Consider the following 26,994-nt stretch of genomic DNA (forward strand, 5'->3'; position numbering starts at 1 on the left):
TCACTACCAGTCCCCCAATAGAATTCTCATAGAGGGGGTGTGGGAAGAGTTGCGCAGATGGAACCTGCACGCCTCCATTCGCATGCTCTATCCCGGAAGGGGGGCCCTACAGGTCTTCCTTGCTGTGCCGGCCTCCACCATAGACCTGGCGGAAGAGCTCCATCTTGCAAGCCCTGCGGAACGCCGGAAGCTCCCACTGGGTCCGCAGCTCACCCGGGAGCTCATTCCACCAGGTGGGAGCCAGGACCAAAAAGGCCCTGGCCCTAGTTAAGGCCAGGCGTGCTTCCTTGGGGCCAGCAATGACCAACAAATTCTAAAAATCTAAACAAAAAGAGTCATTAAAAAAAACAACATATAAATGTTTGTTCCGTTTATCTGTGAGATGCATTGACTGTCAGTAGTGGGCTGAAAGGATATTAAAATTATGAAAATATCCATTTTAAAATAATTAAATACCTAGCAAATCAGCTAGAGCTGAGTCTAGTCAAACACAAGGGAGCTTTGACTCTCAAGCTCACCCTCTTCCCCGTCTCCAAGAGGCTCCTGGATTTGATTCTAGCCGTTCGGTTGGAGACCAACATGGGTACCCTCTGAAACCATCATTTCCCTTCTGTATGTTAGCACGAGGTTTCCATCTTCTTAAGGCTGTTCCGGAAAAAAGGGAATCCACATCTGTTATCGAGCAAGGCTCTTTAACACTTGAGGAAATGTGAAGGTTTCTGCTCTTGATAATAACCTGCCATCTGCTTTCCTTGCGAAAGTCAATTTAGTCATTCTTTCTGCCGAATGCTTTCTTTCTTGCTTTAGGATGCTTAGGGCTGATCCTGCGTTGAGCAGGGGGTGGGACTAGATGGCCTGTATGGCCCCTTCCAACTCTATGATTCTTTGATTCTATGAAAATGATGAGTATTCGGACCAAACTTCTGTGTCTCTCACAGGCTTAAAGACCGAGTCACACGGCGTTAAGAAGGACGGTTACACTTCTGCCCGTGCGCTTCCAGAAGTGGAGTTTTTTACATGAAACCGCTCGTCTCAAGAGCGAAAATGCTGTGATACCTAAGAGGCAAACCGGTTGAATGTGGCACATGAAATTTGAGGGCAATGAGAAAGAGCTGCTAAGAGGAATCTCTCTTAGAGTCAACGTAGGATAGTGATGGGGGCCTCAGGCAGAGTGTTTCATCTGTCCCCGGGGTGGCCAAGCGGTGGCGCTCCAGATGTCCAAGGACTACAGTTACCATGAGCCCCTGCCAGCTGGCCCGAAAGCGGGAGAAAAGTGCTTCTTCCCGGTGCATCATGATCATCAAACACATCATAGAATCATAGAGTTGGAAGGGACCTCATGGGTCATCTAGTCCAACCCCCTGCTGTATGCAGGACACTCACATCCCAGTTGCTCATCTACTGTAACCTGCTACGCCTTGTAGCCCTGACCTTGCCTTCTCAGAATCAGCCTCCCTGTCAGATGGCTATCTAGCCTCTGTTTAAAAATATCCAAAGATGGAGAACCCACCACCGCCCCAGGAAGCCTGTTCCACTGAGAAACCGCTCTGACTGTCAGGAACTTCTTCCGGATGTTTAGATGGAATTTAGATGGAATTATAGAGTTGGAAGGGACATCCTGGGTCATCTAGTCCAACCCCCTGCAAAATGCAGGACACTCATAACCCTCTCGCTCGTCCACTGTTATCTGCCATCCCCTTGAACCTTCACAGAATCAGCTTCCCTGTCAGATGGCTATCTAGCCTCTGTTTAAAAATCTCCGAAGATGGAGAACCCACCACCTCCTGAGGAAGCCTGTTCCACTGAGAAACTGTCGGGATTATCATCGTCTGTTGCTGTAAACCGTTCCTTTCCCGTACGTCCCACACTAGATACGTTTCTTTAGAACACCTTGTCAGATGGCGGACAAGATGGCCGCACCATCGCCAGCTTGGGTTCTAAGCAGCAAGAAGCAAAGCCGTTTCGTAACAGGCTATCAGATCAATTGCAGGCAAGATTGAATGTTCTGTAGATTCTTGGTGCGGAGGTCAGAAAACAGCGCAGGCCTGACGAATCAGTGACTCATCTCCAACACTTGACTTCCCGCTCCTAGTGAATCTTTCCATGTTTGTTAAAATGGTATCTGGCTTTCGTGACTCAGAGCTGATGCCCTGCCAAACCCGCTGTCCCTCCCCCCCAGGGTGGCTTTGTGCACATACAGGACTGAATATTGTTGGGTTTTTTTTTTTTAACATCTGGCAGGCGTAGTTTTACTTGCTCCTGCACGGTGGAGTGGAGGGTCGTAGAAGGTGCAAGAAGTTGGCCGTCCCTTTTACGCTGTTCACAACTGTGGCTTTTCGACCGCATTCGTAGTGGAGCCAGATACAAATGTGGAGCCCGGAAGGGTGAATACGGTGGCCAAACTGTGGCTCTCCAGATGTCCATGGACTACAATTCCCATGAGCCCCTGCTAGCAGGGGCTCATGGGAATTGTAGTCCATGGACATCTGGAGAGCCACAGTTTGGCCACCATTGCTCTAGGAGATAAGGGGCGCTCTCATGTAGGGTTGGCAATCCCCGGATGGGGCTCGGACCTCTCCCAGAATTACAACCAGACCAGGGTTCTCCAAGGAACATCATGGCGCCCACCAATTCCTTTCCTGGTCTCCACTATGTGTTTGTAGAAAGCTGGCAGATTGATGGAAGATACCCAAGACCTTGGAGAGCTGTTACCAGTCTGAATAGACAATATTGAATTCGATAAATGAAATATCTGAGTCAGTCGAAGCCAGCGCCTTTGGAGAGTTTCATTCAGGGAAGGGGCTGACGTCTCCCGTTAAAACGATCAGTAGATGTGAAAGACCCTGGAGAACTGCTGACAGTTTGAGCAGACAACACTGACTGTGATGCACCAAAGGTCTGATTCAGTATAAAGCAGCTTCATATGTGTTCAGGCAGAAGGTCCCAAGTTCAATCCACAGGATCTCCAGTTAAAAGGATCAGTTAGGAGGTGATGGCAAAGACTTAAGACCTTGGACATCTGCTGATCTTGACGGACCAAGGGCCTGATTCAATAGAAGCCAGCTAGATGTGCAAGTTTATTTCAGGGAAGGGGCTTTGGCTCAGTGGCAGAGCACCTCACCTGGCATGCAGAAGGTCCCAGGTTCAATCCCGGGCATCTCGAGTTGAAAGGATACAGTAATACAGGGGTAGTCAAACTGCGGCCCTCCAGATGTCCATGGACTACAATTCCCAGGAGCCCTTGCCAGCATTCGCTGGCGAATGCTGGCAAGGGCTCCTGGGAATTGTAGTCCATGGGCATCTGGAGGGCCGCAGTTTGACTACCCCTGCAGTAATAGATGCTGGGAAAGAACTAGGACCTTGGAGATCTGCTGCCAGTCTGGGGAGACAATATTGACCTTGGTGGACCAAGGGAGATTCAGGGGTTCCCGTGATGCTCTTTTGATCATTTCTTTTCAGGCACTGCTTTGCTTTGGCCACCAGCTACAAAGCCCTCCAACCTTTCTCTTCCCTTCCTCTCCCAACGCAGAATGGGCCCAGCGCCAGGTCCTGCCACAAGATGTGCATCGACATCCAGCGGAGACAGATCTACACGCTGGGCCGGTACCTGGATTCCTCCGTGAGGAACAGCAAGTCCCTGAAGAGCGACTTCTACCGCTACGACATCGACACGAACACGTGGATGCTGCTCAGCGAAGACACCGCGGCGGACGGAGGCCCCAAGCTGGTCTTTGACCATCAGGTCAGTACATGGTGCGCGTAATCGGAGCCTTGGCCAAAGGAACGGAGGAGGAGGCTTGGTCATTTCATCAGCAGCAGCGAAACTGAGGTGGTTGCTCAGCTCTGACCTTGCACTGCCTCTTTGAATTTCAGTCATCCTTCTTCAGGATGGACATTGTCGTTGCTTGTTAAACACAGATCATTTATTTATTTATTTTTATTTATATACCGCTGCTCTCAAATGTCTCACAGCGGTTTACAAAAATCCATAAATACAGTAAAATCCCATAAAAACCCATTAAAACATAGTTAAAACACAATATCAAGATAAAAATGGTAAAAAGGTAAAGGTATCACCTGTGCAAGCACCGGGTCATGTCTGTCCCTTGGGCTAACGCCCTCTAGCGTTTTCATGGCAGACTCAATACGGGGTGGTTTGCCAGTGCCTTCCCCAGTCATTACCGTTTACCCCCCAGCAGCAAGCTGGGTACTCATTTTACCGACCTCGGAAGGATGGAAGGCTGAGTCAACCTTGAGCCGGCTGCTGGGATCGAACTCCCAGCCTCATGGGCAGACAGCTTCAGACAGCATGTCGCTGCCTTACCACTCTGTGTCACAAGAGGCTCTTAATATCAAGATAGTGGATAATAAATAAATAGCCCAATCCCCCCCGTTCAGCAAGGGTCATTTGCATGTGCGTGAAAATGAGTCTTGATAAGAAACTAGAATCAAACAGACACTGCTATCGAGCAGGCGGCTTAGATGTTTCTCCTCTCATCCATTGTATCCTCACTACAGCCCTGCGGGGTAGGTTAATTTGAAAGTGTGTGATTGCCCAAGGTCACCAAGCTAATGTTTATGGCAGAGTAGGGATTTCTAAGAAGGTCTCCCAGATCTTAGTTCCACACTGTAAGTGCCGCACCACACTGGTTTCTGTCAAAAGAGGCAAAGTGAGACATGCAAATTCCCCCTTCAGCCGTCGAGCTGGCCTGTTGACCTCTGCCAGTCTGGGCTCTTTTGCATACAAATGATCGTTGCTTGCGTGTTATCATTGCTTCAGGTTTTCTTCCTGTTCTGCACATGTCTTGCTCCCCCTAGAGATCAATTCGATATTACACCACAGGTGGGTTTCCGTGCTGGGCATTCAGCAATGTAATATTGAATTTACCACTAGAGGGAGCGTCTTTAGAACTGTGTATTCACAGAGTATACAGGCTTTCTCAACCAGGGTTTTATGAAACCCTGAGGATTCTTGATGGCCTGGAAGGGTTTCCCAAATGGGTGAGAATTATAAAATCATAGAATCGTTGAATCATAGAATAATAGAGTTGGAAAGGGACCTCCTGGGTCATCTAGTCCAACCTCCTCCACTATGCAGGACACTCGCATCCCTATCGCTAGTTAATTTTAAACATATTTTTAAAAATTTGTTAAACCTTTATCGGGTGAGGACCATATATGGTCACGTTGACCCACTCTCTCCTCTCAAAATGGCTAACGATGGGCCTGGAGGGGGTGGGAAGGGAAGGGACCCCAGGTGGGTATGTATACAGCTTAGCCGCCCAACCATATTCTGGGGTTTCTCAAAGCCTGGAGGAATTTTCATGGGCTTCTCAGTTGTAAAAAAAGTTGAGAAAAGCCTGTGTATATCCAGAATTAAACTGTGTTGATCTCAAAGGAGCCACTGGACTCAGAACCTTGTTCTAATATAGGTCGTAAGCCCATTTCTGCACTGGCCACTTCAGAAATCAAGAGGGGAGGTGGGTGACTGCAGTGGAATAGGCTGCCTAAGGAGGTGGTGAGCTCCCCCTCATTGGCAGTCTTCAAGCAAAGGCTGGATACACACTTTTCTTGGATGCTTTAGGACAGGGGTAGTCAACCTGTAGTCTGACAGATGTCTGTGGACTACAATTCCCATGAGTCCCTGCCAGCATTTGCTCATGGGAATTGTAGTCCATGGACATCTGGAGGACCACAGGTTGACTACCCCTGCTTTAGGATGCTTTGGGCTGATCCTGCGTTGAGCAGGGGGTTGAACTAGATGGCCTGCATGGCCCCTTCCAACTCTATGATTCTATGATTCTTATTCCTCATCCGTAGAAAGAAAGCCCATAAGAAGAATTATAGCGGGAACCTTCTTTTGAATGTGCCTGTTTTCTGCCTGCAAGGATCGTGTTGGTCGAAGGCGCATCCGTCCATGTGAGCCCATATCTGCTGCTTGAAATAATTCAGCCAAGACCAGAGGGTTTATCATCTCCATGGGAATAAGCCCGAACGCACGACATTATCTTTAATCGGAGAAAGTGACACTCCGCACATTTCTTTGGGCTTCTCTAGGCCTTTGTGAAGCCATGGGAAACCTCTCTGCTTCAGCCAGCCGTTAAAGAGAGAACTGGCATAGTGTAGCAGCAGCAACTGAGGTGTCAGACTCGGATCTGGAAGACCCGGGTTCAGATCACCACTCCGCCCCAAAAGCTTGCCGGGTGACCTTGAGCCAGTCGCGCACACGCAGCCTGGCCTACCTCACAGGGTTGCTTTGAGGAGAAAATGGAGCAAAGGGGAGCAAAGGGATGATCTGCTTTGGGTCCCCATCAGGGAGAAAAGTGAGATAGAAACAGAATTGAATAACGGCTTCATGTAAAGTTGTACAGACTTCGGTTGTCCCCGTTGTGTTTCTACCAATGTTCCAGAATTAATCTGTATAGTTATACCCTTTATCAGAGTAAGCTGTCTAGATCTGGCAGGAGACTCGGTACAAAAACATTTGGTTCTGAGTTGGCCACATTGCAATCATTTTACTTTATTTCTTGCATTTCTATAGAAGCGGCTCACCCCTCTAGGGTGAGGGGAGAGCCGACGGCCCGGGTGCTGCACAAACACGCATGCGCAGTTGCCGCACGTGCGCGTTTCCGCCACCAGGGGGCGCTAACACGCATGCACGCAGTTGCCACGCATACGCGTTTTCACCACCAGGGGTGCTAACGCACATGCGCGGCAACTGCACGCATGCATGTTTGCGTCGCCAGTGTGCCGGCGGCTGTGCCTGCCTCTTCCCTTCCTTCTCACTGTGGGCGGGGGGAGGCAAGCACGGCTGCCCGTGGCCCGGTACCATGGCCTTCACGGCCTGGCACCAGGCCACGGACCGGGGGTTGATGACCCCCGGTCTAAGGGTAGTAAATTTGTGCTTTAGCTGTTTTCTGCTTTTTGCTGTCTGTCCCCTGTTTTCTGATGGTTTATTAATTTTGCCTATGCTGGTCTAGGACCGTAATAAGGATGTGAATCTGTTACACCCCACTCAACAAAATCAGAATCCAGGGGCACCTTTAAGACCAATCAAAATTTATTCAAGGCGTGAGCTTTCGAGTGCAAGCACTCTTCCTCAGACTTGCTTGCACTCGAAAGCTCACGCCTTGAATAAATCTTGGTTGGTCTTAAAGGTGCCCCTGGACTCCGATTTTGTTTTGTTGTGCTGCTTCAGACCAATACGGCTTACCCACTTGAATCCACCCCACTCAAATGTGCATGCTCTCTGCTACATACCCATCAGAAGTGCCTTTTCTTATGATTTTCTGTTTGTTTATTTGCATGCTTTGATGGTTATCTCCTTTTGGTTACTGCCCTCATCTCCTCCAGCAGAACCCAGCCCTATGTGCTTCCGCTTTGATCCCAGTCCCCATCCATCTCAGTGAGGTTGTTCCAGGGACCACCTGGTCTCCTTGATCCTGTGTCTCTGAAGCCAGTGTTTAATTTCACAGTAAAATGTTATGTCTATCATGTTACATGTTACTCATTTCCCAGCAGGATTTGGGACTAAGGGGGAGGGTGTGGGGACACTTGATAAAAGCCTGCTTTAGTGTCTGTTTTTCAGTCTGGGGAATGTATTGAACTGGTTGGCTTGGTACAATAAGATTCCAGGGGCACCGTTAAGACCAACAAAGATTTATTCAAGGCGTGAGCTTTCGAGTGCAAGCACCCTTCCTCCGACTTGGGTTACCCGTTAGATGGATGTTTGCGCCAAGTCAAGATGTGTTTTGTTAACAATCTGCAGACCCTCACAGATCTCTCCGTCTCTCCGTCAATGGTCCGCTTCAAAGATTCGCAGACGCGCAGTTTGGCCCTTGGGTTTCCGAGCCTTGTTCCTGTGCGAGGCCTAAGCCGACCTCCTTTTATTGCAGATGTGCATGGACTCCGAAAAGCACATGATCTACACCTTTGGCGGGCGGATTCTGACGTGCAACGGCAGCGTGGACGACGGGCGAGCCAGCGAGCCCCAGTTCAGCGGCCTGTTTGCGTTCGACTGCCGATGCCGGACGTGGAAGCTCCTGCGGGAAGATTCGTGCAACGCCGGCCCCGAGGACATCCAATCCCGGATAGGGCACTGCATGCTGTTCCATTCGGTAAGAACCAGTCCCGAGGATTCATTTTATGCCCGGCTTTATCTTGCGCATTCATTGAGGTGGGCGGCGTTGAAGAGCCCAGGCAGAATGTTAAAAGCCTCAAGAGTAGACAGGAGAATGGGTATTATGCAAGCAGGAGACACTTATAAGAATTGAGAAACGTTTTAAAAATGGTATCTAAATGTATTGCGATGCAGAAGCAGAATGAAAACAGGTTTTGAATGTAAATGAAGAAGAAAAGTTGTATACCCTGCTTTTCGCTGCCAAAGGAGTCTCTGGGCAGCTGACAATTGCCTTCCCTTTCCCATCCCCATAGCAGTCACCCTGTGAGATAGGTGAGGCTGAGAAAGCTCTGAGAGAACTGCTCTGCAAGAACAGCTCTAAGAGAACTGTGACTTGGCCAAGGTCACCGAGCTAGCTGAATATGGAGGAGGAGTGGGGAATCAGACCCGGTTCTCCTGATTAGAGGCTGCAGCCTTTAACCACCACACTGGCTCTCAGTAAAGGAATATACTTAGAGAGACTGTAGGGCAGTGGTTCTCAACCTGGGGGTCGAACGACCCTTTCAGAGGGGTCGCAGCAGGACAAGCCGCTTCGCCGGGGGGGGGTGTGTGTGCACCATCCACACAACAGCCTTGCGGGGTAGATTGAGATAGAGTGTTCATCTGTCTGGAGCAGTGGAAAAGAGCGAGATCAGCATAGTGGGACAAGAGGCAGAACTGAACCGAGAAACCCCAGGGAAAAAACAATTTATATACTATCATGAACAATGGATCTTCACGGCATTGGTCAGTTTTGGTTTCATTTCTGTGAAAGAACCCTTGCATCATTTTATGTTTGGGGGTCACCAGAACAGGAGGAACTGGATTAAAGGGTCGTGACATTAGGGAGGTTGAGGCCACTGCTGTAGGGGATGCATTCAGAAATATTCCCTGCAATCTCTCCTTCAAGTGCTGTTTATTTATGTGTTTTAGTTGAAAGGTTTTGATGTTTTCTATAATCACTGCCTTGTGAGCCCTGGGTAGGTGGAAAGGTGGCAAAAAATGCTGTAAATGAAATATAATAATAATAATAATAATAATAATAATAATAATAATAATAATAATAATAATAATAATAGTAGTTGTTTTTTATACCCCACTTTTCACTATTTCTAGAGGTCTCTCAAAGTCTTAAAATCACCTTCCCTTCCTCACCCCATAATGGACACCCTGTGAGGGAGGTGAAGCTGATACTCTAGTTCCATGTTCCCCAACCCCTGGGGGAGGCGCGGGCGCAAATGTACAGGAGTGGCAGCTCTGCTCTCCCCCCCCAGTCCCCGGGCCTCCCTCTGCCCCTCCCAGCCCCCGGCCTGAAAAAAGTTGGAGACCCCTGCTCTAGTCCAATACTCTGTCACCCAGTGGCCAAAACTAGGTGGCCTCAGGAGGTCCACCAGCAGGGCCACAAGAACATAAGAGAAGCCATGTTGGATCAGGCCAATGGCCCATCCAGTCCTGCCCTCTGTGTCACGTTCTAGCCAATAGCCAGGTGCCCTCAGGAGGTCCACCAGCAGGGCCACAAGAACATAAGAGAAGCCATGTTGGATCAGGCCAATGGCCCATCCAGTCCTGCCCTCTGTGTCACGTTCTAGCCAATAGCCAGGTGCCCTCAGGAGGTCCACCAGCAGGGCCACAAGAACATAAGAGAAGCCATGTTGGATCAGGCCAATGGCCCATCCAGTCCTGCCCTCTGTGTCACGTTCTAGCCAATAGCCAGGTGCCCTCAGGAGGTCCACCAGCAGGGCCACAAGAACATAAGAGAAGCCATGTTGGATCAGGCCAATGGCCCATCCAGTCCTGCCCTCTGTGTCACGTTCTAGCCAATAGCCAGGTGCCCTCAGGAGGTCCACCAGCAGGGCCACAAGAACATAAGAGAAGCCATGTTGGATCAGGCCAATGGCCCATCCAGTCCTGCCCTCTGTGTCACGTTCTAGCCAATAGCCAGGTGGCCTCAGGAGGTCCACCAGCAGGGCCACAAGAACATAAGAGAAGCCATGTTGGATCAGGCCAATGGCCCATCCAGTCCTGCCCTCTGTGTCACGTTCTAGCCAATAGCCAGGTGCCCTCAGGAGGTCCACCAGCAGGGCCACAAGAACATAAGAGAAGCCATGTTGGATCAGGCCAATGGCCCATCCAGTCCTGCCCTCTGTGTCACGTTCTAGCCAATAGCCAGGTGCCCTCAGGAGGTCCACCAGCAGGGCCACAAGAACATAAGAGAAGCCATGTTGGATCAGGCCAATGGCCCATCCAGTCCTGCCCTCTGTGTCACGTTCTAGCCAATAGCCAGGTGCCCTCAGGAGGTCCACCAGCAGGGCCATAAGAACATAAGAGAAGCCATGTTGGATCAGGCCAATGGCCCATCCAGTCCTGCCCTCTGTGTCACGTTCTAGCCAATAGCCAGGTGCCCTCAGGAGGTCCACCAGCAGGGCCATAAGAACATAAGAGAAGCCATGTTGGATCAGGCCAAAGGCCCATCCAGTCCTGCCCTCTGTGTCACGTTCTAGCCAATAGCCAGGTGGCCTCAGGAGGTCCACCAGCAGGGCCATAAGAACATAAGAGAAGCCATGTTGGATCAGGCCAAAGGCCCATCCAGTCCTACCCTCTGTGTCACGTTCTAGCCAATAGCCAGGTGCCCTCAGGAGGTCCACCAGCAGGGCCATAAGAACATAAGAGAAGCCATGTTGGATCAGGCCAATGGCCCATCCAGTCCTGCCCTCTGTGTCACGTTCTAGCCAATAGCCAGGTGCCCTCAGGAGGTCCACCAGCAGGGCCATAAGAACATAAGAGAAGCCATGTTGGATCAGGCCAAAGGCCCATCCAGTCCTGCCCTCTGTGTCACGTTCTAGCCAATAGCCAGGTGGCCTCAGGAGGTCCACCAGCAGGGCCATAAGAACATGAGAGAAGCCATGTTGGATCAGGCCAAAGGCCCATCCAGTCCTACCCTCTGTGTCACGTTCTAGCCAATAGCCAGGTGGCCTCAGGAGGTCCACCAGCAGGGCCATAAGAACATAAGAGAAGCCATGTTGGATCAGGCCAATGGCCCATCCAGTCCTGCCCTCTGTGTCACGTTCTAGCCAATAGCCAGGTGGCCTCAGGAGGTCCACCAGCAGGGCCATAAGAACATAAGAGAAGCCATGTTGGATCAGGCCAAAGGCCCATCCAGTCCTACCCTCTGTGTCACGTTCTAGCCAATAGCCAGGTGGCCTCAGGAGGTCCACCAGCAGGGCCATAAGAACATAAGAGAAGCCATGTTGGATCAGGCCAATGGCCCATCCAGTCCTACCCTCTGTGTCACGTTCTAGCCAACAGCCAGGTGCCCTCAGGAGGTCCACCAGCAGGGCCACAAGAACATAAGAGAAGCCATGTTGGATCAGGCCAATGGCCCATCCAGTCCTGCCCTCTGTGTCACGTTCTAGCCAATAGCCAGGTGCCCTCAGGAGGTCCACCAGCAGGGCCAAAACTCCAGAAACCCTCCCACTATCCCCCCCCCTCGAAAGCTTCAAGAATACCAAGCATCCCTGCCCCAGACAGAGTGTCTCATCTCTGCATTGTCCCTAATATCCACTGATGGACCTGCTCTGTATGTTTATGATGACCTTTCCTTCATTGAGCAACCGCCTCTGATTGTGAAACGGACAGCCACTTCTTGCTTTCTTCTCCTCTGCGGGGAGGCTTCGATGACTCACCGTTTACTTAGCTCTGGATAACTGAAATCATTTTGATGAATTGCCGGTCCTGCTCGGAAGAGTCAACTTCTTGAGTGTTGGAAAGGGCAGCCAAGTCGCAGCCTGCTTACGGCAAACCCTGGAGGGTTTTGAAGGCGAGACCCCCGTAACGGTTCACCATTGCCCACCTCTGTTTTGACTTCCTTTACGGTCTCCCATCGAAGTACAAAACAGCTTAGTGGCCCAGCTTAGCTTCTGAGATCCTGCTTAGGGCTGATCCTGCGTTGAGCAGGGGGTTGGACTAGATGGCCTGTATGGCCCCTTCCAACTTCCATTGGCCTGATCCAACATGGATCATAGAATCATAGTATCACAGAGTTGGAAGAGGCCATACAGGCCATCTAGTCCAACCCCTTGCTCAACGCAGGATCAGCCCTAAGCATCCTAAAGCATCCAAGAAAAGTGTGTATCCAACCTTTGCTTGAAGACTGCCAATGAGGGGGAGCTCACCACCTCCTTAGGCAGCCTATTCCACTGCTGAACTACTCTGACTGTGAAATTTTTTTTCCTGATATCTAGCCTATATCGTTGTACTTGAAGTTTAAACCCATTACTGCGTGTCCTCTCCTCTGCAGCCAACGGGAACAGCCTCCTGCCCTCCTCCAAGTGACAACCTTTCAAATACTTAAAGAGGGCTATCATGTCCCCTCTCAACCTCCTTTTCTCCAGGCTGAACATTCCCCAGGCCCTCAACCTATCTTCATAGGGCTTGGTCCCTTGGCCCCAGATCATCCTCGTCGCTCTCCTCTGTACCCTTTCAATTTTATCTACGTCCTTCTTGAAGTGAAGGACGTAGATCCTATGATACTGGCCTAGCCTTGGCCATCCATCCAGGTCAGGGCTAGAATCTCCCGTACGTTATGCGTCTTAATGTGCTTTGCTGTTGCCTTCTGGTTTGATCCATGTCAAACGGGCCTCCCCAAGTGTTGGGACGGATGGACCACAGTTGGTGCCCAAGGACATACGGAAGGAGAAGGTCCTTCACACGGGACACATGGGCTGCAACCTGCGGGGGCTTGACCCAGCCCTCTTCTCTGACGACCTGTTTAGAGGAAACTCAACGGCTCCCTTCTCTTCCCTCCAGAGGAATCGTTGCCTGTACGTGTTTGGCGGGCAGAGGTCAAAGACGTACTTGAACGACTTCTTCAGTTACGACGTCGACAGCGACCACGTGGACATCATCTCAGACGGCACAAAGAAAGACTCGGGGATGGGTAAGCGCACCCGTGGCGTTTGAAAAATTTCGGTTTTCAAAAAGCCTTTTCGGCAGGACCAGAAGGTTGTTAACCTTGGCAGGAAATAGCTTCCCCATCACGTACGGCTCTCTTTGGGCGTGTTCACATGACTCAAACGTGTTTGGGAGTAGGGAAAGGCCCCTCCTGTTTGTGCAGGGGGCAAACTCAAGGGGCTCCTTGCTTGTTCGGGGGGGGGGGTGACTTCTCAGAGACATGTGGATTCTCCCCTGCCAGAGGGGTTGAGTGAGTCGATGATGTTCCTGAGAGGGGAGAACCAGAGAAATCCAGTCAGAAACAGATGGGAGAAGACACAAAGGTGTTCTCCGTATGCAGCTTTGGACAGAAAACAATAAGGGGAGCAAGGGTTAAGCAGCTACCTTTTTGGGGGAAAGGGTGATCAGGGAGATCGGGAGATACTTCAAGTTCTTCCAGGCTATTAGCCCATTTGGTCTGACAAGGCTTAATTTTGTTTCTTGAGACTGAGAACCTCTCAGCTTCTCCGGCTTATGGATTTCTTTCTTTTTTAAAGCGGACTCTGTCATGAGAGTCATAGTTTTAGAAAGGGTCTACAGGGTCATCTAGTCCAGTGGTCCCCAACCTTTTTATCACCGGGGACCGGTCAATGCTTTACAATTTTACTGAGGGGGGGGGGGTAGTCTTTTGCTGCGTCATTGCCTGAGCCCCTGCTCCACTTGCTTTCCCACTGGCACCCCTGACTTCCCGCCGCCCGCTGGGGGGTGCTGCCAGCAGCAGCTGCGCACTGCCACACCAAGGGGGAGCCCCATCCATGGTGGTGGCTGGAGAGCACCAAAGGTGAGTCAGCAGCAGAGTGGCAGGGCAGCCCCTGAGGCAGCAGCCAGGGAGGAGGACGAGAAGGAGCCGTGGCCCGGTACCGACTGATCTACAGACCGGTACCGGCCCCTGGCCCGGGGGTTGGGGACCACTGATCTAGTCCAATCCACTGCACAATAAAGAGTTCTTTAGTTATCCATGGGGGGAGACCCTGAACGTAACTAGAACACGTGCCCAGTCAAACTTGCTGCCGTTTCTTCCTGCATGATTGACAAATGTTTGTATTCTGCCACGTTTCGAAACCAGCTTTCCTGCGTCGCTTGGGGTCGTTGTGTCCCAAGCCCATTCTGAGGTTTTGAAGGTTTTACAAAAAAGTACATGCCACCGTCTCTTCCAGAAGTGCTCTTAATTAAAAATGAAGATGTCATCGGACACATGAAAATCATTGTGTGGCTCAAGGCCCTGGGCCCAGTCGAGGCCAGGCGTGCCTGAGCTGTGTCACGCGAGCAATAGAGTTACGCGATAAACTCCTGCCCTAACTTTTGCAAACTGCTCCTCTCTCATAACCAGACGTCATTTAGGAGGACAACGCGGGGCTTGTGCAAGCATCGCTGCATTTCACCGGACAAACTGTGACCCTTTTGTGCGGGAGACAGATGTTGTCTTACGGCTTAGCGGCTCAGGAGGCACGAACATATTAATGGCGCATTGCAGTCAGTCAGATGAGAACAACATAATTAGGCCTCTCCCCCCCCCCCCCTCACCCCACAAAGGCCAAACAGTGGCTTTTGTAAGCAAGTGACTCATTAGCAGTCACAAAGGAACAGAATGCCCTTCCGCCATCCTCATGCATCCGAGAAAGTAAATAAACAGTGCCGGACGTTTCCCTTGTTTGTTTGCGGAAGGGCGCATTAGAACCAGCCTCTCTCCGCGAGGAGTCAGAACAGTGCTTGATATTCAGGGATGAAGCTGCCTTACGCTGAATCTGCCCAATGGTCCATCGTATTCAGTGTTTCCCGCTCAGACCGGCAGCAGCTCTCCGGAGTCTCAGATGGAGGTCTTTCACAGCCGCTGCGGCCCGACCCTGGCAACTGGAGATTTGTTTTTTAATTTATATTTATATACCGCCGCTCTCAAATGTCTCACTGCGGTTTACAAAATCAGTAAAAATACAGTAAAATCCCCTAAAATATCCCTTAATACAAAAATATAATATAACGTAACAAGATGGCGAACAATAAAATACCAGACCTCTCCCCCGTTCAGCATGGGTCATGCACTCTCTCTCCCTGGGAGCAAGGAACTTAGTTGACCTCAATTTAGAGATCCTCAGATGGTAACACCGGCTACTGCAATGGCCTTGTCAACCATACGCCTGGTGGAAGAGCTACGTCTTGCAGGCCCTGCGGAAAGCTGAAAGATGCCGGGATTGAACTCTGGACCTTCTGCATGGCAGGCAGATGCTCTGCCCCTGAGTCAGGCCCTCCCCAGTTTAGAAGCAGCCATCCTGTTGAGAAGTTAGGCCTTAGTTGTTGGTTGTTATAAGGGAAGTTTTTATGGGGTTTTTATTATGTTATTTTTTTATTATTGCAAACTGCCGTGAGCCCACCGGGGGAATGGCGGTACATATACTGAAATAGAAAGAAAGAAATATAACTAAAGGGACTTCTGGTAGAGGGGCTCAGTTGGCCGGAGCTTTGAACAAAAGCAAGCATTACTTTTAAAATTCCTGAGTTAGTCCACTAGTTTCCCTTAAGGAAGTCTTCTCTTCCCCCAAGGAGAGATTGTAGCTCAATGGAAGAACCTCCTCTGTACATGGAGAAGATCCTGAATGCATTCCATGGAAAGATCCAAGTAGGCAGTGATGAGAAATATTCTGGAGAACTGGCGGTAGGCTGTACTGACCTTTATGGACCAGCTGTCTGATCTAAGGCAGCTTCATTAGGGAAGGGCCTGTGGCTCAGTAGAAGAACTTCTGCTCGCCGTGCAGAAGGCCCCAGGTTCAATCCCCGGCATCTCCAGTCAAAAGGGTCAGGCAGTAAGTGATAGGGAAGACTTTTGCCCGGGACTCTCGAGAATTGCTGCCAGTCTGAATCGGCAATTGGTTATCTGATTCAGGAGTAGTCTGTTTCATGTGTGGTCACATGAGGTGTCTTTTGAAAGAGGTTTGGCAGTTTCTGCATTGTGGAGCTATACATTTTATGCCAAGTTACCCCTTTCTGTATTTGTTGACTTCAGTGGAGTCTGCCTAAGATTGTCCTTGTAATCTATCTATCTTGACATCTATCTAAATTAATTCCAAAGAATGTTTGGCTAAACCTCCAGAGGAAGTTCCCGACCGTTAGAACGGTTCCTCAGGGGAGCAGGCTTCCTCAGGAGGTGGTGGGTTCTCCTTCTTTGCGGGTTTTTAAGCAGAGGCTGGATACTCATCTGACAGAAATGCTGATTCTGTGAACTTAGGAAGATTGTGAGTGGGTGGGCAGAAGGGGTTGTGTTGATACTTGTCTCTTGTAGCCCTTCCTTGTATATCCAGGGAATTGCTGATTGCCTCTGTGGGATGGTAGGTGAATTCCCTGCAGGCCAGGCTGGATGCTGGAGATTTTTGGTGGAAGGAACACTTACACATGAAATTGTGGTCACTGTGGGTTGGCAGTTAGTTGTGAGTTCTTGCATTGGACAGGGTTTGGACTAGAGCAGGGGTAGTCAACCTGTGGTCCTCCAGATGTTCATGGACTACAATTCCCATGAGCCCCTGCCAGCGTTTTCTGGCAGGGGCTCATGGGAATTGTAGTCCATGGACATCTGGAGGACCACGGGTTGACTACCCCTGGACTAGATGACTGTGGAGGTCCCTTCCAACTCTATGATTCTATAATTTTATATACCTAAAAGTGATTCATGGCCTCCATCTGAGGATAACTAAATCCGTGGATTGGGGCCAAGCAGGTTTTTGTGCAAACTTGGGGCGGGGAGGAAACCCCAGAAAAATCTGAAATATTAAACAAAAAATACATCGGGGGTTTTAATTTCCCCCCCCCCCAAAAAAAAATTTAAAGAGAAAACCTGTTGTATGTGCACACACATGCGCAAACATTCCACATTGCTTGTTGTACCCACTGCAGGGAGCCCATGACAGGTGCCAGGTAGGAGCCACTGTGGGACAGCAATGTTCGGCAACGGGGTGGGGAGTTTGGTTTCTCCCCCCAATGAGTCTTGTGGGGGCCCCCCACTAGTCAGTAGCTATTAGCCAGAACAACTATATTCCTCGAGAAACCCAGGGTGGTCTCCCCCTAGAGAACTCACCTGCAGGGCTAGGGATTTTCCGCCACTGGGTACATCTTAGGTTCACCCTCTGAGACCAACCTTCACCCTTTCGCAAGGGATATCTTGTCATCATCCCACCATCATCCCGCCTTTCCCCCGAGGCCCGCTCTGGGCAGCCTTCCAACCTGGCATTTGCTCGCCTCGCTTCCTAACTTTCACAAGACTGTTCTCCCTAATGTGGAAGCTCAGGATTTCTAGTACCATTTTAGGGCGAGATAAGATAATACCTGTGGGGTCTCCAGTTTCCAGCCTCCCTGTGAGAGAGTTATTGCTTCCCCCCTCCCCAAAAGAGGGCAAGGCAAAACTATAAATAAGCCGGGTTTGTTTACTGGGGAGACACGTGCGGGCTGGAAAGCACAGGCGTTAAGGTCCAGCTATTGTGCTGTTTTGCCCTGGCTGGGTCCACGTGGCCGTGCGTCATGCTCCAGCTGCTCATGCTCTCTGTAAACACCCCCCTCCCCGTCCTCTCGTGAACTCTGAACCACATTCCTCTGGATCATAACCGAAGACAAATCTTTTAACGCCGTAAGCGTGTCATTTGGTTGGTTGGTTGGTGGTTTTGCACGGGGGCGAGGGCTGTAATGCTCACGCCTTCAGTTTTCCGGAATCAGTTTGATAACGGCTTTGTAAAATTATGCTGAAAGCGGCCCATGTATTTTTTTCCTTTTTTTGTTTTATAAAATTATAACAAAACTGTTGCTAAGCAGCTAATGAAATTATTGGGCAATTCAGAACTGATATCAACATTTAATTAATCAGTGGCGTTTGCCACTACTACTATTAGGACTGATTTGAAAAAGAAAAGTATATCCTGCCCTTCCCCAGGGACTCGGGACAGGTAACAACATCTTTAATACCATAAAATAATACTATTAATCATGATAACATTAAAATCCACTATAGATCCCTTAAACAAGGTCCAAAGCACCCGGTTTGGAATTTATTTAAGGGATTTATAGTGGATTCTTATAGTAGGAGGGTTGATTAAGTCTAAGTTTCAGATTCTGGTGCAAGTTTTGCCGGTGTTTTGAACAAGGAGGCCAGGATTTTTCACAGTCAGAGTAGTTCAGCAGTGGAATGGGCTGCCTAAGGAGGTGGTGAGCTCCCCCTCACTGGCAGTCTTCAAGCAAAGGTTGGATACACACTTTTCTTGGATGCTTTAGGATGCTTTGGGCTGATCCTGTGTTGAGCAGGGGGTTGGACTAGATGGCCTCTATGGGCCCTTCCAACTCTAGGATTCTATGATTCTATCCTGCGTTGAGCACGGGGTTGGACTAGATGGCCTGTATGGCCCCTTCCAACTCGATGATTCTATGATTCTATCCTGCGTTGAGCACGGGGTTGGACTAGATGGCCTGTATGGCCCCTTCCAACTCTATGATTCTATGATTCTATCCTGCGTTGAGCACGGGGTTGGACTAGATGGCCTGTATGGCCCCTTCCAACTCTATGATTCTATGATTCTAGTTCAGCAGTGGAATAGGCTGCCTAGGGAGGTGGGGAGCTCCCCCTCACTGGCAGTCTTCACGCAAAGGTTGGATACACACTTTTCTTGGATGCTTTAGGATGCTTTGGGCTGATCCTGCGTTGAGCAGGGGGTTGGACTAGATGGCCTCTATGGGCCCTTCCAACTCTAGGATTCTATGATTCTATCCTGCGTTGAGCACGGGGTTGGACTAGATGGCCTGTATGGCCCCTTCCAACTCTATGATTCTATGATTCTATCCTGCGTTGAGCACGGGGTTGGACTAGATGGCCTGTATGGCCCCTTCCAACTCTATGATTCTATGATTCTAGTTCAGCAGTGGAATAGGCTGCCTAGGGAGGTGGTGAGTGCCCCCTCACTGGCAGTCTTCAAGCAAAGGTTGGATACACACTTTCCTTGGATGCTTTAGGATGCTTAGGGCTAATCCTGCGTTGAGCAGGGGGTTGGACTAGATGGCCTCTATGGCCCCTTCCAACTCTATGATTCTATGATTCTAGTTCAGCAGTGGAATAGGCTGCCTAGGGAGGTGGTGAGTGCCCCCTCACTGGCCGTCTTCAAGCAAAGGTTGGATACACACTTTTCTTGGATGCTTTAGGCTGATCCTGCGTTGAGCAGGGGGTTGGACTAGATGGCCTCTATGGCCCCTTCCAACTCTATGATTCTATGATTACGAATGCTGAATAGTCCAGGCTAGGGTTGTGCGTTCCAGGCTTCAGTGATCGCCAGAGTGCGCCGGAGCGCACAACCCTAATCCAGGCTGGCCCTAACTCATCAGTGGTTAGAAGTGAAGGAGGGTTGCCCCTGGTTAGAAGACGAAGAAGAGCTGTTTTTTGATGTAGGAACATCTCTGTCCACGTCGTCCCACTCAGAGGCGAGAAGGATTAAGACGGAGGAAGCGCCACCCGCCGGCCAGGCCAAGCCGAGGGGCAGTGGTTTGAGAGGGGAAGTGGCGGACAGAGGCCAACCCCAAGCATCTTCTCAGTGGTGGTGGAGGAGCACCCAAGCGGAGCACCCGAAGCCCGCACAGGCCTTTATGTGGCTGGACGGGCTTTTCTCCATCTTCTTTACTTTAGGATGCTTTGGGTTGATCCTGCGTTGAGCAGGGGGTTGGACTAGATGACCTCCATGGCCCCTTCCAACTCTATGATTCTGTGAATCTACCCAGTCGGGAGAACGTGCAGAAGAGTACCTAATGCTCACACAGGCCCCTATGTGGGCAGGTGGGCGGGCTTTTCTCTGCTTTCAGTGCCCTGTCCTGTTGGGAGAGCGCGAAGAGCAGCGCCCAAAGCCCGTGCAGGCTGCTACACAGGTGGGTGGGCGTTTCTTTATCTTCTTTATCTTCTTTATCTTCCCAGTTGGGAGGGCGCATGGAGGAGCACCACATAGGCCCGTATGCGCTTGCACCCAAAAGCCACTCCACAGAACAAAACTTTTGTCAGTCTTAAAGGTGCCAAGGTACTCAAACAGACTTTAATTGTGATGGGACGGAGAAGGGGGAATTAAGCTGGAGTTGGCTGCCAGTATGTTTTCTTTGGATGTGTTTTATTCTAACTGCTGAGGGAGAGATGCTTTCATGTGAGCGGAGTCAACCAGGTTGGCTGGGCTTGCAGCTGGAACTCTCAAATGTCCTGCTTTGGAGGGAAACCAGAGGAACATACAAAGAACCGGAGAGTTTGTACAAGGGGTGGGTGGTGGAATGTACTCCGGTTTTATTGAATAATTGTATTTTCTCACATCCCTACATAGAACCTCAAAAACGTCTTTAGTTAAGAATGCCCTTTGGGGAACCAAGATCCAGTGTGGGATCATGGCCAGGCTGTCACCAGCCAGAACTTGAACTATTTTTCAGCCACGAAGTTCGGTAGGTGACTTTGGAGGCATCACACTCCCTCAAGGCCATCTTCCTCGAGAATCCTAAGAACATCAGAAGAGCCCAGCCTCCCATCTCGCACAGCGGCCAGCAAGTTCCTCTGGGGGGCCAACAACAGGGCAGAGAGGCCGAGGCCTTCATAAGAACATCAGAAGAGCCCTGCTGGGTCAGACCAGGGAGGGTCCATCTAGTCCAGCCTCCTGTATCACCCAGGGGCCAGCCAATCCCTCTGCAGGGCCAGCCACAGGGCAGAGAGGCCGAGGCCTTCCCCTGAGAAGACCCTCAGAAGAGCCCTGCTGGGTCAGGCCAGGGAGGGTCCATCTAGTCCAACCTCCTGTATCACCCAGGGGCCAGCCAGTTCCTCTGCAGGGCCAGCCACAGGGCAGGGAAGCTGAGGCGTTCCCCTGAGAAGACCCTCAGAAGAGCCCTGCTGGGTCAGACCAGGGAGGGTCCATCTAGTCCAGCGTCCTGGCTCATACAGTGGCCAGCCATCTCCTCTGGAGGGTCAAGAACAGGGTATAGAGGCCTTCAAAAGAACATCAGGAGAGCCCTGCTGGGTTAGATCAGGGAGGGTCCATCTAGTCCAGCATCCCGTCTCACACAGGGGCCAAGCAGTTCCTCTGGAGGGCCAGCAACAGGGCAGGGAGGCCGAGGCCTTCATAAGAACCTCAGAAGAGCCCTGCTGGGTCAGACCTGTGGGGGTCCATCTAGTCCGGCGTCCTGTCTCACACCGGGGGGGGGGGTATTGTTCTGTTTTACAAGGTTGTTGTGAAGATTACGCTAGGCTCTCGTATCCGAAGCAGCCAAGTACTGTTATGTGGATGCCTGTGTTTAGGTAGGACGCCAGTGAGCTTTGCCAGCGGAGAGAATTTTTATTAGCATGGAGGAGTCGTGAGCCAGGAGCAGCTGAGAACCGTGGAGGCGATAATGACTTCAGGCTCCTTCTCCCAGCGGCCCCGCCTGCTCTCCTCCCCCTCGGATGCCGTCCTCGGCCTTGCCCACACACGGCGCTTTCGGAGCGGATTCTGGATCCCTCGGGCGGCAGTCACTTTTGGATCACAAGATTATTGGGGACACTGTGTACACAAGTGAGCAGCATGGCCCAGGGCTTGAATCTAGTTTCTTATACGCATCTGGGAGCTGCTTGGTGCGTGTGCTGCTGGCAGCTGCCGGACTGCTTAGTCACGGCGTGGCATTTCCCTGCCTGTAGATGCAGGAAAAGAAACAAGAACCAAGCGAGACCAGGCCTCTTGTAGGCCCTGCCGGCACACCACAGAGCTGCTATCCAGATGCTGTTCCCTCCCTCCCTCCCTCCCTGCCAGAATTCAATTTCTCCTTCCTTCCTTCCTTCCTTCCTTCCTTCCTTCCTTCCTTCCTTCCTTCCTTCCTTCCTTCCTTCCTTCCTTCCTTCCTTCCTTCCTTCCTTCCTTCCTTCCTTCCTTCCTCCCCCCCTCCCCCCCTCCCCTCCCCTCCCCTCCCGTGCATAAATTCAGGTTTCACAGTTGCCCTTTTGGGGGCAGGGGTGAGCAGTATTTGCAAGAGCACCCCCCTTCTCTTTCTTTCTTTCTTTCTTTCTTTCTTTCTTTCTTTCTTTCTTTCTTTCTTTCTTTCTTTCTTTCTTTCTTTCTTTCTTTCTTTCTTTCTTTCTTTCTTTCTTTCTTTCTTTCTTTCTTTCTTTCTTTCTTTCTTTCTTTCTTTCTTTCTTTCTTTCTTTCTTTCTTTCTTTCTTTCTTGTCCGGCTGCTAGGAGCCTGCATGCCTCCCCCCCCTGGCCCCGTCTCCTTGTAAACTGATCCGGGAGGAGAGGAGCAGAGCAGAAACCGCACACGGCGATCCCATGCCAGTCCCAGATGCCTGCTGCAAGGCCGGCTGCCCTGGGAAACGGGGAGCGAGTCATGTCTGACAAACAATCGGGACAGCCAAGTATTTGATTCTGCCCTCTTTTCTATGTGGGGGGAGGGGGAATTAATTCAGCCTTCGCAGCAGCGTCTTTCGATCTCAGTACGCAACCAAGAGGGCAGCTTCAGCCATTCCAGCAGCATCTTTCTGGAGCGTTCTTCTCTTCAGGCTCTTCTCTTCCCAGTCCCCGTGAAAGGTGCAGCCGAACAAATCCGGGAATATATTAGCAAAGACAGGAGTTCGAGTGCCAGCATCTATGAATAATTACGTCCTTCCTGCAGCCTTTGCATATATGAAGACGTACACGAAGCTGCCTTATGCCCAGTCAGACTCGGAATGGCAGCAAATCTCCTGGCTCTTGGCATCCCCTGCCACCTGCTCCTTTTAATGTGAGATCCCAGGGATTGAACTTGGGACTTTCTTGGGGGGGGGGGGGGCAAGGGACCAAGCCCTATGAAGATAGGTTGAGGGACTTGGGAATGTTCAGCCTGGAGAAAAGGAGGTTGAGAGGGGACATGATAGCCCTCTTTAAGTATTTGAAAGGTTGTCACTTGGAGGAGGGCAGGACGCTGTTTCTGTTGGCTGCAGAGGAGAGGACACGCAGTAATGGGTTTAAACTTCAAGTACAACGATATAGGCTAGATATCAGGAAAAAGTTTTTCACAGTCAGAGTAGTTCAGCAGTGTAATAGGCTGCCTAAGGAGGTGGTGAGCTCCCCCTCACTGGCAGTCTTCAAGCAAAGGTTGGATACACACTTTTCTTGGATGCTTTAGGATGCTTTGGGCTGATCCTGCGTTGAGCAGGGGGTTGGACTAGATGGCCTCTATGGCCCCTTCCAACTCTATGATTCTATGATTCTGCATGCCAAACAGGTGCTCTTCCCCTGAGCCATGGCCCCTCCACGTGAAGCTGGCTTAGAAAGAATCAGGCCACTGGTTTCTCAAGGTCAGTCTTATCTGCTCAAAGTAACATCAGCCTCTCCAGGGTCCAGCATCCTGGCTCACCCAGTGGCCAACCAGTTCCTCTGAATGACCAATAACAGGGCATAGAGGCCTTCCCCTCATGTTAAGAACATCAGAAGAGCCCTGCTGGATCAGGCCAGGGGTCCATCTAGTCCAGCATCCTGTCTCACCCGGTGTCCAGCCAGTTATTTTGGTTGACTGGGCCAAAGCCTTCGCCCGATGTTGCCTCCCAGCTCTGGGATCCAGAGGTTTAGTGCCCCAAACTGTGGAGGTTTCCCTTTGTCACTGTCACAACCATTGATTATCCTCCATGAATGTTAGAAAGCTGTTTCTCCCTGTGGCCATCACTACATCCTCAGGCCAGCCACATATTTACCCTTCTCTGTGGAGATCCCCCCCCCCCGGACAATGATCTCTTTTTGTATTACCCTTTTTCACTCCAATATTCATCTTAAATTTCCTAGCTCCTTGTTTAGTAATAAGACACGCCAAGCTGACAAGTTCAAGGTAGTTTTCCTGACGTCTAATTAAGACCCAGAAGTAATTGAAGCAGTTTCTGCTATTGGCATTGAGGGATCACGAATTGAACGTTTTACAATTTTCATACCTGATTTGATTTGTCGTAACTTTAATCGAAGCCCTTAACTGTATTTTGTTGTTTTTTTTAACATGCCAATCAAGGCTGTGCTAATTAACTAGCTAACTAACTAACGCTTTGTGTAATAAGAACAACACGATATGTAAGACCTCGTCCCAAGACCATAGAATCATAGAATCAGAATCACAGAATCATAGAGTTGGAAGGGGCCATACAGGCCATAGAATCATAGAATCCTAGAGTTGGAAGGGGCCACACAGGCCATAGAATTATAGAATCCTAGAGTTGGAAGGGGCCATACAGGCCATAGAATCATAGAATCCTAGAGTTGGAAGGGGCCATACAGGCCATAGAATCATAGAATCATAGAGTTGGAAGGGGCCATACAGGCCATCTAGTCCAACCCCCTGCTCAACGCAGGATCAGCCCAGAGCATCCTAAAGCATCCAAGAGAAATGTGTATCCAACCTTTGCTTGAAGACTGCCAGTGAGGGGGAGCTCACCACCTCCTGAGGCAGCCTATTCCACTGCTGAACTGCTCTGACTGTGAATTTTTTTTCCTGATATCTAGCCTATATCGTTGTAAGACCCTGGAGAAGAGCTGGCAGACAGCTGTGCCCACCTCCTCTTTGGTGACGGAACAAGGCCTGGTATTCAAGATGCCTGGCTTCTCGTTTTTCTTAGGTCACCCTAGAACAGGGGTGGCCAGACCGTGGCTCTCCAGACAATTCCCATGACCCCTTGTTAGTGCATGCTGGCAGGGGCTCATGGGAACTGCAGTCCAGGGACATTTGGAGTGCCAAAGTCTGACAACCTCTGTTTTAGAAGAGCAGGATCCATTTCTTTAAATTCCGCACAAGTGCTTGCCCTTTCACCAACTGAGTTTTCCAAAGCATGCCTGCTTTTTAAAAGAAAAACACCCTTGGGGGAGTTTCAGCAACAATTGCGGCTGTAAAAAATGAAGCTTCTGCGAAGCAGCTGGCCGTGTGCCAGCTGAGCCATAAAGCCCTGCAGGCTGTGTGGGGGCCGTGGGTCTCAGGTGGTGCTGGGGAAGCCAGCGGGAGCGCCAAGAGAGGTGGGCTCCTTGAGGGATCCGGTTCCTTTAGGTTCTGTGGCTTTTCTGCCATCTAGTGGCCTGCCTGCCTTCCCTCCCCATTAGATAAGCTAGCAGTTCCTAAACCTTTCGGTGTGGTTGACCAAACTTACTAGGGATGGTGACCTTTGGCTCCCATCTACTTCAGCATCCCATTTTCTACAGCAGCTAATCAGATGTTTTGGGTAGAATCAGGTGGGTAGCCTGAGGGCAGGAGGGAGGGAAGGAGATGGGAAGAGAAGGAAGGAAGAAAGGTAGGTAGGTAGGTCCAGGTGCTAACCTTAGGCCTGAATAACTATCAACATTTGTGGCAGGGGAGGAGCCTGAAACTCTTCTTAGCCGACCCCGCACGCTCTCAGCATAGTCTCCCTCGCAGGCTGTTGTGGGAATGAAAATGTCAGGATCTTTCTATTCATCAGCCTCCTGTCACGGTCATTTGAGATTGTTACTGGTAAAATATTGCCAAGGTGCGGATCGTAACCTGTCGGTGCCAGGTGTCAGTGTGGAGTTATTGAATTGTGTGGTCGTGGGGTGGGGAAGCAAGCCTGAGAAAGTCTCGGTATTTGTAAGTGTCTTTATTGTTTGGCTCTTCTTGCTCTGCTGTGTAGCCTGTTGCTACGTTCCTCTTGGGAGGTGGAGATTGGAACAGTATCGGATGCACCTAGCATCGGCGCAAAGCTAGTTTGCACACTTTTCGTGGGGATGGAAGAGCCCACATATTCCTTGGGAATGGGGCATGTTTATGTCCGTCGTGGCTGGGAACCCTTGGAGTATATGAATCGATGTGTCATCTATCAATTTACTTTCAGCAAGAATAACCTTGAGTTTCATGTCGCTGCTTCAGTAAAGGGCTTTTGCTAATATGGTAATACGCGTCCACTGAGAAAGTCGCCAGGGATCTGACAAAAGCCGTGCATGATGCCCTGAGCATCTTGGAGGAGGCGCAGGATCCAAATGCAGTGAAGGGATAAATGAATGCACTTGTGTTTCTGCTTCTCTGGCCCACAGTTCCAATGACGGGCTTCACCCAGCGAGCGACCATCGATCCGGAACTGAACGAGATCCACGTGCTGTCGGGACTGAGCAAAGACAAAGAGAAGAGGGAAGAGAACGTCCGGAACTCCTTCTGGATTTACGACATCGTGCGGAACAGCTGGTAGGTAGCAGGGCTCCCTTTGTGGGGAAAAAGGAGGACGTGTGTCTGCTCTTCACAAGGGAGATACCCGCCCTGACCCCAGTGTCGCCTTGCAGGTCTTGTGTCTACAAGAACGACCAGGCGGCCAAAGAGAACACGAGCAAGAGCCTTCAGGAGGAGGAGCCCTGCCCACGCTTCGCACACCAGCTCGTATACGACGAGTTGCACAAGGTATGCGCATCAGGGGGGAGGGGAGAACTCCCTGCAATGGGTCCTTCTCGTCCACATTGCGTCAAGGTGGCCTGGCACTGCAGCATCGTGCCTTTGGGCCTTTGGGGAAGAGTGGACCCAAAACCCGGAAACGAATAGCGAAAATGGAATGAACCAGGTTGTGCACCGTGATCCGATGTTCTCCTTTCCCTCTTTCAAGGTTCATTATTTGTTTGGCGGGAATCCCGGCAAATCCTGTTCTCCAAAAATGCGTCTGGATGACTTCTGGTCCCTGAAGCTCTGCCGTCCGTCCAAGGAATACCTGCTGCGCCACTGCAAGTACCTCATAAGGAAGCACAGGTATGGGCGGGACTGCGGGTGACGGCAGGGACCTGCTGCTCCTTCTCCTCCTTCTCCTCCTCCTCCTTCTCCTTCTCCTCCTCCTCCTTCTCCTCCTCCTTCTCCTTCTCTCCTTCTCCTCCTCCTTCTCCTCCTCCTCCTCCTCCTCCTT

General features: G+C 50.6%; 1 protein-coding gene across 2 annotated transcripts in view; it reads left to right on the plus strand.

Moving 5' to 3' along the window:
• The window catches only part of MKLN1 (muskelin 1), a 118,991-nt gene that overhangs the window by 85,138 nt on the left and 6,859 nt on the right, over window positions 1–26,994 (plus strand). For both annotated transcript variants that reach the window (XM_077340349.1, XM_077340350.1), the window contains 6 exons: window positions 3,530–3,742; window positions 7,896–8,117; window positions 12,965–13,094; window positions 26,147–26,294; window positions 26,390–26,504; window positions 26,704–26,843. In XM_077340349.1, coding sequence (XP_077196464.1) covers window positions 3,530–3,742; window positions 7,896–8,117; window positions 12,965–13,094; window positions 26,147–26,294; window positions 26,390–26,504; window positions 26,704–26,843 — 968 coding nt within the window. The remainder of the gene's footprint in view (window positions 1–3,529; window positions 3,743–7,895; window positions 8,118–12,964; window positions 13,095–26,146; window positions 26,295–26,389; window positions 26,505–26,703; window positions 26,844–26,994) is intronic.

The sequence above is a fragment of the Paroedura picta genome, chromosome 5 (assembly GCF_049243985.1).
Source record: "Paroedura picta isolate Pp20150507F chromosome 5, Ppicta_v3.0, whole genome shotgun sequence".
Classification (NCBI taxonomy): domain Eukaryota; kingdom Metazoa; phylum Chordata; class Lepidosauria; order Squamata; family Gekkonidae; genus Paroedura; species Paroedura picta.